Here is a 20,589-nt window from a genome sequence, read left to right on the forward strand (position 1 = left end):
CATTTGTCCGTTTTTATATAAAATAATACCTTTAAGAACAAAGGAGTAGTTTAATACAGTAGATCTGCATAACTGACAATAAAAAGATTTTATCATTAATTTTTAAAAGACCACAAAAAGAGCAAGTCTGATCAATGTTATAATATTCATCACAGTATTAAAGATAAATCACATCTTTTTCATTTTGCATTGATGTACTTGTATTATTGTCTAAAGGATGAAATTAGAGAGTTAAATTCGAGAATTTTTATTTTTCGAAATATAATGACGTCGCCACATATTCAAGAGATAAATGTTCTGTTTTCATGATATACATCATAAATACTCGTCCTTTTGGCAACACTTGATCCACTTTCTCTTCTCTTCTTTATCTATTAAAAAAAGTCTAGACTAGTAAGACTAGACTAAACTGTGGGTCATAGCACACTTACATATTTAGCATGGATAAAGCATCTGCTAAATTAAATGATTAAATGTAATGTTATATTTTCCAATCTTTCTTTTCATTCTGAACTTATTATTTTGAACTTTCTTTTCATGTGAAAATTCTTGCGCATATGTGTGTGTGTGTGTGTGTGTGTGTGTGTGTGTTGCATTTCCTATCTGAGAGATCAATGGCATCTAAAAGCAGAGCTCATGCACTCAGTCAAAGGCCAAGTCTGGCAGTGACGTCATGCTGTCTGCCTCGAGGCCCCGCCCCCCTGCGCGCTAGCCCCGCCCCCTCGCGGGTTCCCAGCCAACTTGGACTTGAATGAGGAGCTCAGACGGCTGGGAAAGAAAGTAGTACAAACCGTCTGGGAATAACACCGGGAATACTGGAGGAATACAGAGACCAGACACCGGGACCGGGAGGGGGGAACCGGCTGAAGGAAAGCCGTGACAAAAGCCCTCAGATCTACCGGGAAGAAGGAAGAGAAAAACCCTGCGTCAATGTTTTTATTCGACAGCGCGCGGTGAATCCCCCGTTTTTTCCACGTCGATCCCCGTGAGATTATTTTTCTCCAATGTTCAGCTTCATGGGTCTGATGAACGGAACCACCGACACGCACACCAATGTCTCCTGTACATGTAACTGCAAGAGATCCACTTCATTCCAGAGTATGGCGATCAGTGAGTATCAGTTTCTCTCTGTTTTCCCTGACGTAACGTTACTTCACCGAACCCGCCGAGCGAACCGATCCGAATCAAACTAGTTCCGTCCGAATCGAATCATCTCGCATTTATACTAGCCCGCAGTGTGTTTGTGTTCTCCTCTGGGTGTTTAAACTCATCTTTCTTGAGATAACGAGTCAGATAAACTCCTCTGAAAGTTTTGAGGGGAACTAGTTTGTGTCGTGGAAGGATCCGGTTACCGGGTGAAGCGGCCAGTGACAGTCTATAATCATTAGCTCACATTATATATCATCAATCTTTCTGATGCCACACACTCCTAAATATGATGTTGCCTTCGCGAGGGACACCTTTCATAACTAATAACATGATAATCTCTCTCTCTCTCTCTCTCTCTCTCTCTCTCTCTCTCTCTCTCTCTCTCTCTCTCTCTCTCTACAGTTCTCAAAAGTTTGATGTGCAAAACGCTGCATTTATTGCACCAAAGATACAGTAAAAACAGTGAAATATTATTATAATGTTAATCATTTGTTTTCTATGTGAATATAAGTGTAATTTATGTGATTTTCAGCATTATTACTCCAGTCTTCAGTGTTACATGACCCTTCAGAAATCACTAATATGATGATTTATTATCAGTCTATTTTTTTTGTGTGGAACCTGTGATACTTTTTTCAGGATTCAAAATAACAATATAAACATTTGCCGTCAATTTTAAAAAAGGATCATGTTTACATTTTTGTTAACAGTTTTTTTAACAGTTTTGTTGATCATATAAACAGCCTTGATGAGCAGAAGAGTTCAAAAAAACATTGAAAATAATGTTTTTGTGATACTGTGAAAGTGTGTGCAGTTTGATGGTAATGATGTGCAGATCTTCTTAAGCTCTCAGTCGTGATCGTTGGATCCGTGTGTATGAGGACGGATGTGGTGTGTTCTCGTGTGACGTTCTGTCTGCCCACAATCCTCGGCTGGGAGTCGCCCGACTAATGCTTAATTTGTAGTGACTAACTCATTGTTCAGATCTGCCCCCTGTTGTCCACAGACTCGTTCATTCCCTCAGTTCTCTTTGATTAACCGTCTTGCAAAATCTGTCTGCCGTTTCCAAATAATCTTTTGTGAAGGAAAAGCTGAGCAAACAGCCAGGTGATGTGAGTGTGTGTGTGTGTGTGAGGACTAATGCCACTGTTGTGGAGGAATCGCAGACACTCTTCGTTATCTCTTCCGGTGAATATAATGTTCCTGGTATTTCTTGGCTTGTTTGTCTAGACAGCGACTCGTCTCGCCTGACCGAGGATGTTCTCTGGGAAGGGGAGTTGATCAAGCTGCTTTAATCTGAGGCTCGTCAGGATTCGGTGTGTGTGTGTGTGTGTGTGTGGCGAGGGAAGGATTTAGATATTTATATTTTGCTCCATTCTGAGAAAAGAGCCTTGAGAATGAATGTTTCCTGATTGTTGTTTTGAGGGATGGAAGGTTTGTGTGCTTCGGCTCACAGAAAAAACACTTACACTCGAACCGACATTATTCAGACACAGTTTATATTCGCTATAATTATAGAAAACGGTGATAAACATGAGCAGAACTCAGAGTTATGAACTTTTGACTGGTTTTGTCCTTCTGTTGGACTCTCACACATGAATAATGTTGAATATCTGTCAGCTGTAAAATTGAACTCCACAAACCAGTTTAGCTCAACCAGTGACCAATCAATGCTTCATGTTGTTCAGTGTGTGTGTAAATGAGCATTAGCAATTACAGAAAACACACTTCAGCAGAACATCATCAGCTCAAAGTGTCCGAGTCATTTTTGGTCCCTAATGTCACTGGTAATCGCTGTATGAAGAATATTTGTGTGTAATATGTCACAGTTTACTATATTTTGCTCTCACATGATCTATAGTGTCCTGCACACACTGAAAACATGTCAAAAATGATATCTGGTGTCATGAGACCGACCCGTTCATGATCACAGACGCCGGAGAGATAGAGCGACAGACTCACGTCCATCACTGAATCACTTACACACACACACACACACAGATAGAAATATCAGGCCAAAGAAAAAACAAATCTTTCAGATGTGGTCATATATTGAGCACACGCTATAATCAACATGACATTTACTAACCACACAATGAACTTACAGTATATACAAATAAACTTAAATTGAATTGACAACATTGTGCTTGCATAAAATAAATCCTGTTTGAAAGATGTTTTGCATTAATTTCAGACACAAATAAACCCTGCGCCTCATGTTGAATGAAACGGTATAATTAGATCCGAGTTAGATTTTTTTTTTTTTTCAACATCCAAAAGTAACGCTTTCATAATGTTTGGGATCTTTCCTTGTTTTGCATAAACTTTTTTTAAAAACGGGATGTTTTTAACATTCAGAAGTAATGATTTCATCACTTAGTAAACATTTATCTGAACTGGGTTGACATTGGCTGTCAATGTTTTTAATTTTCACCAGCTGGTGACCTGTTATATGTTTGGTGTGAATAATTATAGTGTGATTATTAAATAAAGTCAGTTAATAAAGATTAATAAAGTCAGCTTAGATTATTAAAGTATGCTCATTTAGTATGTGCTGGTCTATGAATATGCAGATGAGCCCCGCCTCCACTCAGAGATCCACTGGTTGTCGATCACCCGTTGATCTGATTGGTTCCAAGGTGGTTTGTGACGTCAGAAACACCAGCGATTTCAAAGTGTGTTTTTGAGACTGTCTTTGGTGCACTGCAGTTTTAAAGAGGAAATACTCAGCAATGCTGTCCACTTATCAACGCACACACGGTGTGTGTTAAAGCGGATTAACACACCACACACACACACACATAAACATATGGCTCTGTGTGTGCGAGTGTCCGTTTCATAGTACTTCCATGGGTGTGTATGAGGAGAGATCCTCTGATATGATTTATAAAGCTTGGATGTACAGTAGTGTGTGTGTGTGTGTGTGTGTGTGTGTGTTGATTGGGTGTACAGTAGTACATATCTATATAAATGCCTCATTCATTCATTCATAGTGCTGTTCTTCTGGACACTGATGTGTGTTTATGCTCTTTATCAAGACAGCCAGGCTTTAAGTTTCTGTCTGTATAATCGCTGTGTGTGTGTGTGTGTGTGTGTGTGTGTGTGTGATGAGCTGCTGATTGCAGCTGTTTTCTCTCGCCTTCGTCACAGAGCTTTGTGTCTCGGTGTTCTGACATCATCAGCTCTCTGTGAACCCGTCTGGAGCGCGTTGAGACATGTACAGGTGTGTGTGTGTGTGTGTGTGTGAGAGAGAGAGAGAGACATGTTCACCGTGTGTGTGACATACGGATTGACTGAGTTTACAGGTCAGGTTAGTGTGTGTGTGTGTGTGTGTGAGAGAGAGAGAGACATGTACAGTTAAGTACATGTACGACAGTGTGTGTGTGTGTGTGTGTGTGTGTGATGGGTAGGTTTAGGGTCAGGTTGTGTGTGTGTGAGATATGTACAGTAGTGTGTGTGTTTGTGTGTGTGTTTTAAAGCTGAGACTTTGTTTCATATCAGAAGTATCACAGATGATTGTGATTATGGGATGGTGAGTGTGTAGTGTGTAGTGTGTGTAGTGGAGTGTGTTCATTCGTCCACTGAACCGCATTGATCCAGTCTGGGGTTTAGGAACCAGAGGAAACGGCCGATCCCGGTGTTTTGTCTTCGCCAGTATCGTCACACACGCGTCTGCAAGCCTCAACCGTGTGTGTGTGTGTGTGTGTGTGTGTGTGTGTGTGGATCAGGATCTGGTTACAGAAAATCATGAGAGAAATTGTGAAACCGGTTTTCCCCCGTTCCCAGTCTTCTGTGGTTTTCCCCTTTCCTCTCGCTTCCTCACACACACACACACACATACACACACACACACACACACACACACACACACACACACACACACACACACACACGTGAGAGGATGCAGGTTGTTTATTTGTCTGTCTCTCGAGCATGTGCTTCTCAAGGCAGGCGATCATTAGGTTTCATTGTGTGTGTGTGTGTGTGTGTGTCTTGTGATGTTGAGTGTGTGTGTGTTAGTGCTGATGATGTGATGTTGAAGTGTCTGTGTGTGTGTGTGTGTGTCTTGTGATGTTGAGTGTGTGTGTGTGCCGATGATGTGATGTTGAAGTGTGTGTGGCGTTTGACTCTTTTGTTGTCGGTGAGACGCTTTCAGTGTCTGGAGTCAGAAAGAGCAGATGGAGTGTGTGAGTGTGAGTGTGAGTGTGTGTGTGTGTGTGTGTGTGTGTTTGTGGGGGATATGGAAATGCCCCACTCAATCCCTGTCTCTCACACACACACACACACACACACACACACACACACACACACACACACACATCTGACTTCATTAGTCATGTGTTATGTCCCGCCCGCGTCCGTTCTCCCAGCATGCTCTCTGTCTCGCTTCTCTTCACTGTTCCTGTGAGCAGCTCCGGTTATGAATGTGTGTGTGTGTGTGTGTGTGTGTGTGTGTGTGTGTGTGTGTGTGAGTGTTTTGGAGGTCACTAGTCTCACAGTCTCAGCTGAGTCGTAATTACTGTCGTAGTTTAATTCAGATGTATGTAAATGAGCATTTAGCATATGAGACACTGCAGCTGTGTGTGTGTGTGTGTCTGATGCAGAGGTCAGAGGTCATAGGCAGGACCAGCCAGTGAAATAAAGGCCTGTGTGTGAGAGAAATTGATTCTAGATCACACAGTATTTCTCATTATCTCTTCCCATGAGTCGTGAACATGTTTAGACCATCTCAATATGCCTAAATTCATAATTTAATAATATTTTTAATAATTCAATAATATTTTTAAATATGTTTAATAATCGTTGAAAATGGCTGTAAGAGTGTACAGAGAGCGTGTGTGTATTAAAGTATCGTGACGGTTGATCTCGATGACGAAAGCTGTGTGTGTGTGTGATCTCACTGTTTACAGATTTACTGTTTGAGTAATTGTTTTTTCTTGCACGCATGAATTGTTCGCCACAACATTAGTAATTTCATTTGCAAAAACAAAGTATACAGTTTTGATTTCATGTGGACTTAAAGACACTACTGAGGTGTGTGTGTGTGTGTGTGTGTGTGTGGTTAAACTCATGATGTCCTGTAGTGTTCCTCTTGTTCTCCTCCACCTTTCCTCAGTTGTGCTCGGAGTGAACCCTGACCTTTGCTCTGTTTATCCCTGTGTGTCTGAGAACGAGTCTGGGAAGTGTGTGTTCTGCGGTGTGTGTTTGTTTTGTCTGAGAACACAGACGGGATCTTGCTGTCAGACGGGCTGCTCGTGGTCACATGACATTGATAGATTTGTGTGTGTTGGTGACAGGCATGACGGATTCTCCAGAGACGCACGGAAACATGTAGCGTTGTGTGTGTGTGTGTGTGTGTGTGTGTGCCTTCTCCACTGGTTAGAATAATACTGAAACAGACTGCAGACACACAGCTGATAAAAGATTGTGTTTTCAATCGCACAACATCCCGTGTGTGTGTGTGTGTGTGTGTTATCTTACAGTGTGGTGTATTTATGGGGGAGTTTAACTTGTGTCTCGGTCGAGTTGCGGATGAGTGTGTGAATCTTGGCCTTGAAACAGGTCAATCTTTATCGCATCTGTGCTTGCGGTCCAGGTGTCGTATCGAGCGGCTGGGAAACTTCGGAAAACTCTTATCTAAAACATTCCAGACGTCTCGCTCAGACGCACGCCAACATGTTCTGTGAGAAGCTTCGGAAATGTTTTACTAAAAAATTATTTTTCAAAGGTGTAAATAAAGATTATTTTTTAACAATGTCAGTCTTTCTACTTTAAAACATATCAATTTTATTTAATTAAATTAAATGTGATATTTTGAAGTCGCCGTGTAGTCGATCATTTTATCTTTGATCACCAAAATTACATACTTAAATGTTTTTACCTTGAAATAAAATGTCTTCATGCCTTAAAATATCTTGAATGTAACTCGACACCCTCGCCTCATTTAGTATGCGCGGTTCTGTGAATATGCAAATGAGCCCCGCCTCCACTCACTCAGAGATCCACTGGTTGTCGATCACACGTTGATCTGATTGGTTACAAGGTGGTTTGTGACGTCAGAAACACCAGCGATTTCAAAGTGTGTTTTTGAGACTGTCTTTGGTTCACTGCAGTTTTAAGGAGGAAATACTCAGCAATGCTGTCCACTTATCAACGACACACGGTGTGTGTTAAAGCGGATTAAACACACCACACACACACATAAACAACATTAAACGCTGGATTTACACTTTAAAGTAAGTCCTACACCAGTTTCCTCCAGTTTGTGGACAGTGCTCGTTTGCTGTTGTAGGATGTTGAATCTCCGAAACAGAACGAGTGTGAATCATTCCAGGCTGGAGATTATCCAGCGTCTGAAGCGAGAGGCCGTTCATCTGGAATGTTATTTTGCCCGTGGGGAAAAGGTGCACCTGGAATCAGCTAAACACACACACACACACACACACACGACTGAGAGACCTGGAATCAGACGAACACAAAGATCACGATTCTCCCACTATTCTAAATAGGCAACTAAACAAAATAACATAATACTAGAGGTTCTGATAAAATGTTCATTTCTGCCGTTTATTTGAATATATTTAATTTATTTGAATTATTTTGTTTAAATCAGTTTGAATGATGATTAAATGACTCACTCGTAAATATGTAACTTGTTTCATTACTGTATGTATGAATCTGCGTTTTTGAACAAATCTCTTGAATCAGTGATTCATTGACAAATACATTTTTTAATTGTGGTTCTCATACTTGTGAACTAATGTCATTGATAGAAACTTTATTTGAAAGGTCAAGATATTTTTAGTGATTTACTCTATTTTGGACACCACATCTGAACTATAAACATGTATTCCTGTACTTCTGCTATAATTTGAATGTTTGTGAAACAGAAATAATGATGTTGTGTGGTTAAAAACACTGTTTGTGAAGCTGTTTTCTCTAGAAATGTGTTTGAATTGAGATTGCGATCTTCTAATGATTAAATGTGCAGCTCTGAAACTGAACAATGATTCAGTTTTTTTATTCTTCAGAAGGAGTTCAACCGTCTGTCTCATTAAAGCATACTTTGCATTGTTTACCGCATTTTCCGCCCTAGGCGTGTTTGAACGGCGTTACACAAGCAAACACTGCGTGTTGAGACTGATTCCTCAATGTTCACCTGACCACACTAGACCAAACACACTCGTCTGCCAAACACACTCGTCTGCCAAACACACTCGTCTGCCAAACACACTCGTCTGCCGAACACACTCGTCTGCCAAACACACTCGTCTGCCAAACACACTCGTCTGCCAAACACACTCGTCTGGCGAACTCACTCGTCTGCCAAACACACTCGTCTGCCAAACACACTCGTCTGCCGAACACACTCGTCTGCCGAACGCACACACTCGTCTGCAAAACACACTCGTCTGCCGAACACACTCGTCTGCCAAACACACTCGTCTGCCAAACACACTCGTCTGCCGAACGCACTCGTCTGCCAAACACACTCGTCTGGCGAACGCACACACTCGTCTGCAAAACACACTCGTCTGCCGAACACACTCGTCTGCCAAACACACTCGTCTGCCAAACACACTCGTCTGCCAAACACACTCGTCTGCCAAACACACTCGTCTGCCAAACACACTCGTCTGCCGAACGCACTCGTCTGCCGAACGCACTCGTCTGCCGAACGCACACACTCGTCTGGCGAACTCACTCGTCTGCCAAACACACTCGTCTGCCAAACACACTCGTCTGCCAAACACACTCGTCTGTCGAACACACTCGTCTGGCGAACTCACTCGTCTGCCAAACACACTCGTCTGCCAAACACACTCGTCTGCCAAACACACTTGTCTGTCGAACACACTCGTCTGGCGAACTCACTCGTCTGCCAAACACACTCGTCTACCAAACACACTCGTCTGCCGAACACACTCGTCTGCCAAACGCACTCGTCTGGCGAACGCACACACTCGTCTGCAAAACACACTCGTCTGCCAAACACACTCGTCTGCCAAACACACTCGTCTGCCAAACACACTCGTCTGCCAAACACACTCGTCTGCCAAACACACTCGTCTGCCAAACACACTCGTCTGCCAAACACACTCGTCTGCCAAACACACTCGTCTACCAAACACACTCGTCTGCCGAACACACTCGTCTGCCAAACGCACTCGTCTGGCGAACGCACACACTCGTCTGCAAAACACACTCGTCTGCCAAACACACTCGTCTGCCAAACACACTCGTCTGCCAAACACACTCGTCTGCCAAACACACTCGTCTGCCAAACACACTCGTCTGGCGAACTCACTCGTCTGCCAAACACACTCGTCTGCCAAACACACTCGTCTGCCAAACACACTCGTCTGTCGAACACACACTCGTCTGCCAAACACACTCGTCTGCCAAACACACTCGTCTGCCGAACACACTCGTCTGCCAAACACACTCGTCTGCCAAACACACTCGTCTGCCAAACACACTCGTCTGCCAAACACACTCGTCTGCCGAACGCACTCATCTGCCGAACACACTCGTCTGGCGAACACACTCGTCTGCCAAAAACACTCGTCTGCCAAACACACTCGTCTGCCAAACACACTCGTCTCCCAAACACACTCGTCTGCCAAACACACTCGTCTGGCGAACTCACTCGTCTGCCAAACACACTCGTCTGCCAAACACACTCGTCTGCCAAACACACTCGTCTGTCGAACACACACTCGTCTGCCAAACACACTCGTCTGCCGAACACACTCGTCTGCCAAACACACTCGTCTGCCAAACACACTCGTCTGCCAAACACACTCGTCTGCCGAACACACTCGTCTGGCAAACACACTCGTCTGCCGAACTCACTCGTCTGGCAAACACACTCGTCTGCCAAACGCACTCGTCTGCCAAACACACACTTGTCTGCCAAACACACTCGTCTGCCGAACACACTCGTCTGCCGAACACACTCGTCTGCCGAACACACTCGTCTGCCGAACACACTCGTCTGCCAAACACACTCGTCTGCCGAACACACTTGTCTGCCAAACACACTCGTCTGCCGAACACACACTTGTCTGCCAAACACACTCGTCTGCCAAACACACTCGTCTGCCGAACACACTCGTCTGCCGAACACACTCGTCTGCCGAACTCACTCGTCTGCCAAACACACTCGTCTGCCGAACACACTCGTCTGCCAAACACACTCGTCTGCCGAACACACTCGTCTGCCAAACACACTCGTCTGCCAAACACACTCGTCTGCCGAACACACTCGTCTGCCAAACACACTCGTCTGCCGAACACAATCGTCTGCCAAACACACTCGTCTGCCAAACACACTCGTCTGCCAAACACACTCGTCTGCCAAACACACTCGTCTGCCAAACACACTCATCTGGCGAACACACTCGTCTGGCGAACGCACTCGTCTGGCAAACACACACTTGTCTGGCAAACACACTCGTCTGCCAAACACACTTGTCTGCCAAACACACACTTGTCTGCCAAACACACTCATCTGGCGAACACACTCGTCTGGCGAACGCACTCGTCTGGCAAACACACACTCGTCTGGCGAACGCACTCGTCTGGCGAACGCACTCGTCTGGCGAACGCACTCGTCTGCCGAACACACTCGTCTACCGAACACACTTGTCTGCCAAACACACTCGTCTGCCGAACACACTTGTCTGCTATATATATGTATATATATATATAAAATAGTTATATAAATACTATTTTATATATATAGTAGTTATATATATACTAATAAAAATAGTACCATAAAATTTCCTCAAAATATAAAATGTTACAAATATAATTGGACAAAAATTGCATAAAAAATGCACAATTGCAAAAAGAGTGCATAAATATTACCAAAGATAGTACCATAAAATTTCCTCAAAATATAAAATATTACAAATATGATGAACAAAAATATACAGTATGCAAAAATATATATATATATATATATATATATATATATATATGCGACATGTTTAAGTTATAACATTTTCTTCTATTATTTTTAATTACTTTTAATTTTTATGTGGACCAATTCAAATGTTCTGGCCAATATCTGATGATTGACAAAGCCTGACGTTATAATCTAATGTTAATGTAGAGAACAGAACCAATCAGCATCCGGGACGGGTGTTTTATAGTGTGTTTCCCACAGTCGGGTTCGCTGTGAACGTCAGCGCTCGTAAGTCGGAGCGAGAGACACTCTCTCTTTGTGTCTCTCTCTGTCTGTCTGCATTGTCATTCCCATGGAAATTAGCAAGCAAATTGTGACACCCTTTGACCTTTCACACACACACACACACACAGGTACCACACCCACTCATCTGTCTGTGTGAGAGAGAGAGAATTTCTAATTATTATCGATGTTGAAAACAGTGTTGGAACAGGAAACTGATACATTACCATTCAAAGGTTTGTGGTCAGTAAGATTATACTTTTATTCATCAAGGACCCATTAAAATTAATCAAAAGTGACAGTAAAGACATTTATAATGTTACAAAACATTTCAAATAAATGCTTTTCTTTTGAACTTTCTAATTCATCAAATAATCTTGAAAAATAAACAAATTTTCAGTACTGTTGTTAATAATCACAATCATGTGTCTTGATCATCAGATCCTCATATTAGAGTGATTTCTGAAGGATCATGTGACGCTGAAGACTGGAGTAATGATGCTGAAAATCACAGGAATAAATTACACTTTACTGTATATTCACATAGAGAACATTTACACAAGGATTTACATTATAATATTTCACAATTTTGGTGATAATATATATATATATATATATAGTTATAGTTATATAGTTATATAGTTATTATATATTTGCTGGAGGACTTGGTATTTTATTAATTCTTCCAAACTTCCCTGCATGGCACTAAGGGAAGTTTGGTTAGATTTGAACTAATATCTGATGTCAAATTTGTTCCCAGACTGCAGCTAAACACACACACACACACACACACACACACACACACACACACACACACCCCCCTACCCCTCTCCTGACTGTCTGTTCAGTGTTGTCTGGCAGGACTGACCCGACTCGAGAGAGAGAGAGAGACGGGGGAGGAGCTTTGACCCTACGTGACCCCTGTGTGTGTGTGTGTGTGTGTGTGTGTGTTTGCCATCATCAGCTGCTCTCTTCAGCTCTTTGAATAGATGTCAGTGTTGCGTGTTCATAAACTTACACGACTGATGCTTTCAGATTGGTTCTCCTGTAAGCTGATGACAGATCAGTGATGATGCGCTGGAGGAAGTGATGTCACTTTTATAGATTCTGAGGAAATCTGAGTTTGAGTGACAGACGGACCGTATGCCAGAAACTGTCGTTTGGAGACGTTTGGAAAAGCAGAGATGATAATAAAGGAAGCGGTGGCCTTTCTCAACTGATATGAGTTTAAGCGCTTTAACTATAACCATAACCTGTTAATAATGAAATATTCTTATTGTTCTCACTGTGAATGGCTTTAAACGCTGATAGTTTTAACATCATTCTGAAATTATTGACAGTGTGTGTGTGTGTGTGTGTGTGTGTGTGTGTGAGAGAGAGATTGTGGCGTAGTTCAGGCCTCGCACCATCAGCTGTCTCTTTTTGTTCTCATATGCAAAACCGACTCGCTTAGACAATTCAGTCTAGACCCACAGACCTCGTGTGTGTGTGTGTGTGTGTGTCGCCCGTCCCCCTCTCACCCATCTGTGTGTGAACGCAGGAGCTTCAGTGTTCAGTGTGTGTTTGACTGGATGTGAGTGTGGATCATGCAGGAGTGTGTTCAGAACCACTGCAGCGGTGAGTGTTCCTGCACTGTGTGTTTACTGTGGGTTGAGTGTGTGTGTGTGTGTGTGTGTGTGTCATTGAGTCTGATGTAGTGTGTGTGTGTGTGTGTGTGTGTGTGTCATTGAGTCTGATTTCTGATGTAGTGTGTGTGTGTCATTGAGTCTGATGCAGTGAGTGTGTATGTCGAGTCTAATATAGTGTGTGTGTGTGTGTGTGTGTGTGCAGCCCAGCTGGAGTTTGTTCAGATCCTGGTGATCGTGGTGGTGATGATGATGATGGTGGTCGTGATCACGTGTTTGCTGAACCACTACAGACTCTCGGCGAGATCCTTCATCTCTCGACACGGACGAGCACGCAGACGCCTTCCCCTGCCGTCGGTGAGACTCACACACACACACACACACACACACGCTTGCTTAATTCACACACACTGTTGTCCGTCTCACAGGCGTCGGATCTCTGTGGGGTGATTGTGCTAATGTTAGCTTTGGCTGGGTCACATTATCAATGACTCATGACTCGTGTGTGTGTGTGTGTGTGTGTGTGTGTGAGAGAGAGAGAGAGAATTGAACACAGTGTATCTTTCTTCTTAATTCACACACACACACACACACACACACACACACACACACACACACTGCAATATGTCACAACTGAACACATCATGATATCATAGTTGGATCATGATTGAAGCGGGGTCGAGTGTGTGTGTGAGATGAGGAGTGATGCTTTAGAGTCTACAGTGAGTTACATTAATGAACATAAAAATACAGATATATTGTATAGTTTAAATCTTTATATAAATTATAATATTATTTTCAGTGTATGAGATGATCAGCTGACTGTATATTATCTGGTTTATTACATGACTGAATAACTACTAAATAAACAAACTAATGTTCATGACCAGCGCATCTCGACCTGGAAGTTAATACGTTTAATTAAAGTAAATAAGTTGTTCAGCCCGTTTGCTGTTGTGTGTGTGTTCCTCGCTCATGTGGAGTGTGTGTTTGTGTGTGTTCTGCTCCAGGAGGGTCTGTGGTCGTCTGACGCTCCAGGGGCTTCGGCTGCCGTCACCGAGGTACGACTTATTATATTCATACCTGCGTTCATAAGCACATGCTGCTGTCTCTGTACTCTCATCCGGAGAAAACCAACGGATTTTACAGAAAATAAGACAAAAACACGAAGTATGAAAATTTATGATTGAAGCAAATTTTCACAAATTGCAGAGAAATGAATGATAATTATGCACAATGAATGCATAAATATTACTTAGTACCATACAATTCCCTCAGAATACGAAATATTACACATATGACTGAACAAAAATGTCAAAACAAGTAAAAAAAAAATGCATAATTATTAATTGGTGCTATAAAATTCCCACAAAATTCAAAATATTTCAAAATATCATTGACCAAAAATATTGACATTGACTTTCCTGGGGAAAAACATAGATTTGTGTTGTTGCCTGAGGAGTGCGAGCCAAGCGACCCCGAGTGAGCAGCGGTTCAGCGCACAGGCAAACAACTGCATTAAAAATGCACAATATGCAAAAATAATGCATACATATGACCAAAAAATAGTGCCATAAAATTTTCTCAAAATATAAAATATTACAAATATGATTAACAAAAATATACAGTATGCAAAAATAATGCATTAATAATACCAAAAAATGGTACCATAAAATTTCCTCAAAATATAAAATATTACAAATATAACTGGACAAAAATTGCATAAAAAATGCACAATTGCAAAAAGAGTGCATAAATATGACCAAAAATAGTAGCATAAAATTTCCTCAAAATATAAAACATCACAAATATGATGAACAAAAATGCACAATATGCCAAAAGAATGCATAAATAATACTTAGTGCTATAAAATTCCCACATAATATTACAAATATGATTGAACAAAAATTGCATAAAAAATGCACAACCTGCAAAAAGAATGCATAAATATTACTTAGTACTGTAAAATGTCCTCAAAACATAAAATATTACAAATATGATGAACAAAAATGTACAGTATGCCAAAAGAATGTATTAGTGCCATAAAATGACCACAAAATATTACAAATGTTATTGACTGAAAATGCATAACATTGCGTGTGTGCGTGTGTCGTCCAGCAGGTGTACACTCCTCGGCCCTCGGCCCTCCAGCGCTCGCGTGTGAGCCGCTTCCAGCCCACGTACCCGTACCTCCCGCACGCCACCATCGACCTGCCGCCCACCATCTCGCTGTCGGACGGGGAGGAGCCGCCGCCGTACCAGGGCCCGTGTGCCCTCCAGCTGCGCGACCCCGAGCAACAGCTGGAGCTGAACCGCGAGTCCGTGCGCGCGCCGCCCAACCGCACCGTGTTCGACCGCATCACGGCCCCGCCCGCCTACTGCGAGGTCATAGGTCACTGCTACCACCCGGGCCCGCACGCACACACGCAGCTCATCCAGATCGGCCGGACGGACGCGCGCGATAAAGACAAGCTGCACGCGCAGGCGGTCTGATGACGTCAGCGGCCGAGGAGACACACCTTATATATATATATACAGCTTATCACACACAGCAGGTCAGAGGTCAGCGATCCAGGGAAACCAGGCAGTTGCACAAGAGACTCTCGAGAGCGTACGGATTCACTCCGGTCTTGCCTTTTCACTCAGACCTCTTTCTCTCTCTCTATAAATGTATATCATGGAAGAAGACTCGTGTTCCAGCTGGAAGTGGAGATGGGGAACTGGGAAAGCTGGGATGTTCTCCAGCGTAGAAACACTTCTTTCCTGTCAGGGTTCAGTTTTCCTCATCACGCATCACTAGTTTTGCATTAGATGCACAATATCCAGACATTTATTCTGATGTTTGTGTGTGTTTGCTGTCAGAGAGAGCGTTTGCCAACAACATTACGTGTGTATGTGTGTGTATATAGGCTACTATATAAATATATATATACAACATGTATATGGAAAGAAAAGCAAACTTAAAAGCACGATTTTAGAGTTATTTATATAAATGTCTAAAATTGCACTATTTTTAATATTACTATATGATCGGTCCACAGAGAGTGTGTGTGTGTGTCCTGGACTGGGATTAACCAGTTAGTTCCCATCATCCGGACCAGATCTAGATTTCTAGTGTAGTTTCAGTTCATGTGTCGGATGTGTTTGCCTTAATTTTATTCTGTATTCTAGAAATCTGGATTCGCAATCATTGGCGTTTCGAAGCGGAGGAGTTCGGCTGTGGCGTCTCTTATAGCACTTTACCGAGAGGAAAACAATCCACAGCTGTAGCCGAACGCGCATATGCAAACGCTCCGACGGGTGACGACGCGCGCTGACCTGGGGTCACGTCATGGGGATGTTGTGGAGAGAGTTGATTCACTCGACTCACTGAGACACTCGAATCATTGAGTAAGTGAATCATTGAGTCACTGAATCATTTAGTCTCTGAATCATTGAGTCACTGAATCATTTAGTCTCTGAATTATTGAGTAAGTGAATCATTGAGTCACTGAATCATTTAGTCTCTGAATCATTGAGTAAATGAATCATTTAGTCTCTGAATTATTGAGTAAGTGAATCATTGAGTAAATGAATCATTTAGTCTCTGAATTATTGAGTAAGTGAATCATTGAGTAAATGAATCATTTAGTCTCTGAATTATTGAGTGAGTGAATCATCGAGTCACTGAATCATTTAGTCTCTGAAGTATTGAGTAAGTGAATCATCGAGTAACTGAATCAATGAGTCACTGAATCATTTAGTCTCGTAATCATTGAGCCACTGAATCATTTAGTCACTAAATCAATGAGTCACTGAATGATTGAGTCACTGAATCAGAATCGCTGCCAAACTGTGACTCGCACGAACGGCTCCTGCACTGCAAAACATGCTTTTCTTTCTCTGTATGTTTGTCTTGTTTCCAGTCCAAGTATTAAGCGTTTCTTAAATCAAGGTGCATTTACTAAAGGAGTGAAATGCCATAAGATATTAAGTCTTGTTTTGTGGGGAAATAAATAAAAATCAAGTGAGTTGATGCTTAAATCTAGTGAAACTCTCTGCCAGTGGGGTCAGAAAAACATGACCTTGTTTCTGTTTGAATTGAGATTATTTTTCCCATTGGCAGATCATTCTGATTGTTTTAATTTTGATTAATTCCCCTGGAAAACAGGACATACTGTAATATCATGTCATGTTACGAGTAAATGCATTGTGATTTAAGAGTTTTAACACATTTGGACTGGAAACGAGACGAAGAGAAGTGTTGTTTGCGGTGTGTTCATCATTTCCCATGATGCAGTCTGCGCTCGCTCGTCCCGGCGGGGTCTATTCTGCCGTGTCCGCTTCCAGACGAGTCCACGGCTGGAGAGAGACTGTGTTTATGCTTTATTATAAATCATGCGTTCGGCATTTCTATAACACGAGTTCCATATTATCAGCGAAATGCATTTCTTTATTCTAGCCGTTTAGATTCCAGACTAGTGCGTTTCTATATCATATTCCATATATATTTCTACACATGCATTTCTGGATGATATAATATAGGATGCATTGGTGATTATCTCGTGCTCCTTAAATTCCGGCTAGTTAGCTTTTGCATTTGGTATTTCTATAATATTCCTGCTGCATATGATTTATGAGATATCCCGTCGGCCGGCGGGGGTCGTTCTCTCTCCAGCGGCACGTCTTCCCCTCACAGAGACGCCCGTTCTGTGCCCTCCGAGATGCCAGTGTGTCACGTGACCCTGTCAGCCAATCAGGTGGCCGTTGACAGGAAGTGACATTGTATGCATGATGATGATAGTGGAGAGAGTTGCAATATACCGACTATTGGCCTTTTGATAATGTAGTTTATCTCAGATTAGTTGTTTGTATGTTATTGTTGCTTCTTGTTTAAAGGTCATTTTTGTTGAAGAAAGGCCAGATTTGTAAGTGATGATGTCACTGAGGAGTGTGTTTAGAGGTGTGTGTGTGTGTGTGTGTGTGTGTGGTTCAGTGCTGGTCCTCCGCCTTCATCATCCACACGTGTTATTGTCACTTATCTTTATTTATATCAGATGCTGAAAAGTGTTACCGGATGTTTCTCTTTTGGACAGTGTCTGTCACACACACACACACACACACACACACACACACCATGTTATACAATCTGATGCATTTCAATTTAGCTGCCAAATAAACAAATAAAACCTTTTATAAAATAATGTATGCATTGAGTTGTTTTGTTCCTCCACAGTACTTGTGTTATTATCATTTATATGTGTGTATTCTGTGTTTAACTTTAACCCTGTAAAGCCGGTTATTGACCCTTTAGACACAATATGAAAGTTTGGATGTTTAACGTTGAGCATCATATTCGATCCATCAGGCTTTTATGGCAAATATGGTCTGAAATAGTGAGAATATGGAGGACTTTTGCTTAATTTTATATTTTATTCAGCATGAAATAAAAGTTTGCTGAAGATCCTGATATTTATAGGAAAGTCTGATGATTGTAAATTAGTGAGATCTTTATAACAGAAGCAGATACTGACAAAATGCATATAAATATGAATAGCTTCAATAATAGGATGATATTTAAATGATTATTTGTATGATCTATAGTTTTAAAACAATGCAATTCAATACAATCTTTATTGAGAGATGAATAAACAAGCCTGATGATCATATTTGACACTCATGATATTTATAATAAATGATGATGGATAATCAAGTAAACCTGCTTCAGTCCAGCTGAAATATTACTAACAATATCAAAGTTATTCTCATGTTCACTTGATAAAACTCAGAGCAGATTTCAGATCATAAAGACTCGAGCTGAAGGACATTTATACAATTAAACTGAAAGACTTTGACTTGATAAAGAGTCTAAACTCAGTCAGAGACAGCAGGACTGGAGGAGATCCACACGTTTATCACATCATCTTCATCATTTCCAGATCATATCAGATATGATACAGTCACTTTAGCTATAATATTTAGTTGAAGGTTCAGTGATCTCGTGTGTCTACAGTGGCTGCAGTCCTGCTTCTGTCCAGCAGAGGGCAGACTTGTGTCATGCAGGGTCATCTGCTCGGACATTAGAATCAGTTTCACGTTACATGCTTTGGTTACATGTAGTTACTGTAGTAATAACTATAAATCAGGCAACCAACCCTTAAACAAACCCCTTTTCCAACCCTAACCCTACAGTAAATGTAGTTAATTATTATTACTCAGTACTTAAATATATAAACTAAACTGGCTGAAATGAACTCTGTTTGCTCCATTTAATCACTGTAAAGATGATTTAAAACATCATCTCTTTTGTATAAAGCGTTATAGAAATAAAAGCGTCTGACAGGGATCGTTCTCAGAAGGAATGAGTCTTTAACGTCCACATAATCAAGAAGAAAAAAACGTTTTTAAAATGTTTAATAACGTGGCATTTTTGAACGTTCATAAATGATATTTTCATAACTTAATGGAACGTTAGCAAAGCGTTCTTGTAATACATGTCAGTCAGCTCATGATCCCGGTATTCCCGAGTCTGAACTTCAGCTGCTCGTGACCTTTGACCCGTGTGTGGAAATGTCTGTTCATCAGTTATTGTGCGATAAGACGCGCGTTCCCGAGTTGTGGAATCTCAATTATCCAGTAAAGAAGAACGGCGTGTTCATCATCAGAGGTCGAGAGCCTCACACACACACACACACACACACACCTCCTGTCACTACACAAGTGTGTGTGAGTTAATGTCTCAACAGCAGAACTCGCGCAGATAACAGCAGAAAAACATGTTGTTCCTGAGACAGGATGTCAGTGTGTGTGTGTGTGTGTGTGTGTGTGTGTGTGTGTGTGTGTGTGTTTTTCAAATCATCACTACACTCTAAAAAATGCTGGGTTATTTCAACCCAAATTTGGGTCAAATATGGACAAACCCAAATTTGGGTTAAAAATGTAATTTAAAAAAATGTAGAGTTGAAAGTTGAAGTTGGGTCACAATTTTAAATGACATTTTTAACCCAACATTTGGGTTTGTCCATATTTGACCCAATTCTGGGTTAAAAACAACCCAGCATTGTTGAGTGTACATTCCTCCAAAAACATGTGCACTGCATACTTGTGACATCAGTTTGTAATTTAAAAATATATTTGTTGAAACATATGTATTACACAAATAAACTGTCTGTATTTGAAAACAATGCGTTTTTTTATTTATTAAAATAACGTCATAAATAAAAATAAATGTTTAACTCAACATTGGGTTAAATTAACCTACAGTTGGGAAGGTGCTATACCACCCCAAAGTTGGGTTATTTTTTGGGTTATTTTTAAGCGAGTACAACAAACAATCACCAACCCTTTAATTTGCATAAACCCCGCCCCCTGAACGCGATTTGTATATTATCAAGACAGAATATGCTAATCAATGACATCAGCTGCATAAATTCATCAACTAACCACTCAGAAATGTCTTGTTATATTCTACGTGCGTCACTTCTTCTTGAGTCTCTCCATCATCTGACATCATCAACATTAACGGCTAAAAGTTTTATAAATGCATGTGTGTGTGAAACTGTAAAGGACATGAGCTGTTGTAGCTCCGCCCCCTGTGCTCGTAGAAGCAGCTCATTTGCATTTAAAGGAACAAAAAAAACG

The 20,589-nt window shown here is 41.5% G+C and overlaps 1 protein-coding gene across 4 annotated transcripts; it reads left to right on the forward strand.

Annotated features, from left to right (window-relative positions):
* Nucleotides 1–713: 713 nt before the first annotated feature.
* Nucleotides 714–18,156, forward strand: pmepa1 (prostate transmembrane protein, androgen induced 1). Of its 4 annotated transcripts, none has more exons than XM_039654390.2 (4): nt 714–1,110; nt 13,175–13,326; nt 13,980–14,030; nt 15,091–18,156. In XM_039654390.2, exons 1-4 carry the CDS (start codon nt 1,005–1,007, stop codon nt 15,460–15,462), a joined length of 681 nt encoding a protein of 226 aa, XP_039510324.2. In that variant the 5' UTR covers nt 714–1,004; the 3' UTR covers nt 15,463–18,156. The 4 variants fall into 4 exon arrangements, with proteins under 4 accessions (XP_039510324.2, XP_039510316.2, XP_088990689.1 ...); XM_039654382.2 differs by having other exon boundaries at nt 715–1,110; nt 15,088–18,156; XM_089134563.1 differs by lacking the exon at nt 714–1,110 and adding an exon at nt 2,049–2,256 and having other exon boundaries at nt 15,088–18,156.
* Nucleotides 18,157–20,589: the final 2,433 nt, after the last annotated feature.

This window comes from Pimephales promelas, chromosome 8, assembly GCF_988280905.1.
Source record: "Pimephales promelas chromosome 8, fPimPro1.hap1.1, whole genome shotgun sequence".
Taxonomy (NCBI): domain Eukaryota; kingdom Metazoa; phylum Chordata; class Actinopteri; order Cypriniformes; family Leuciscidae; genus Pimephales; species Pimephales promelas.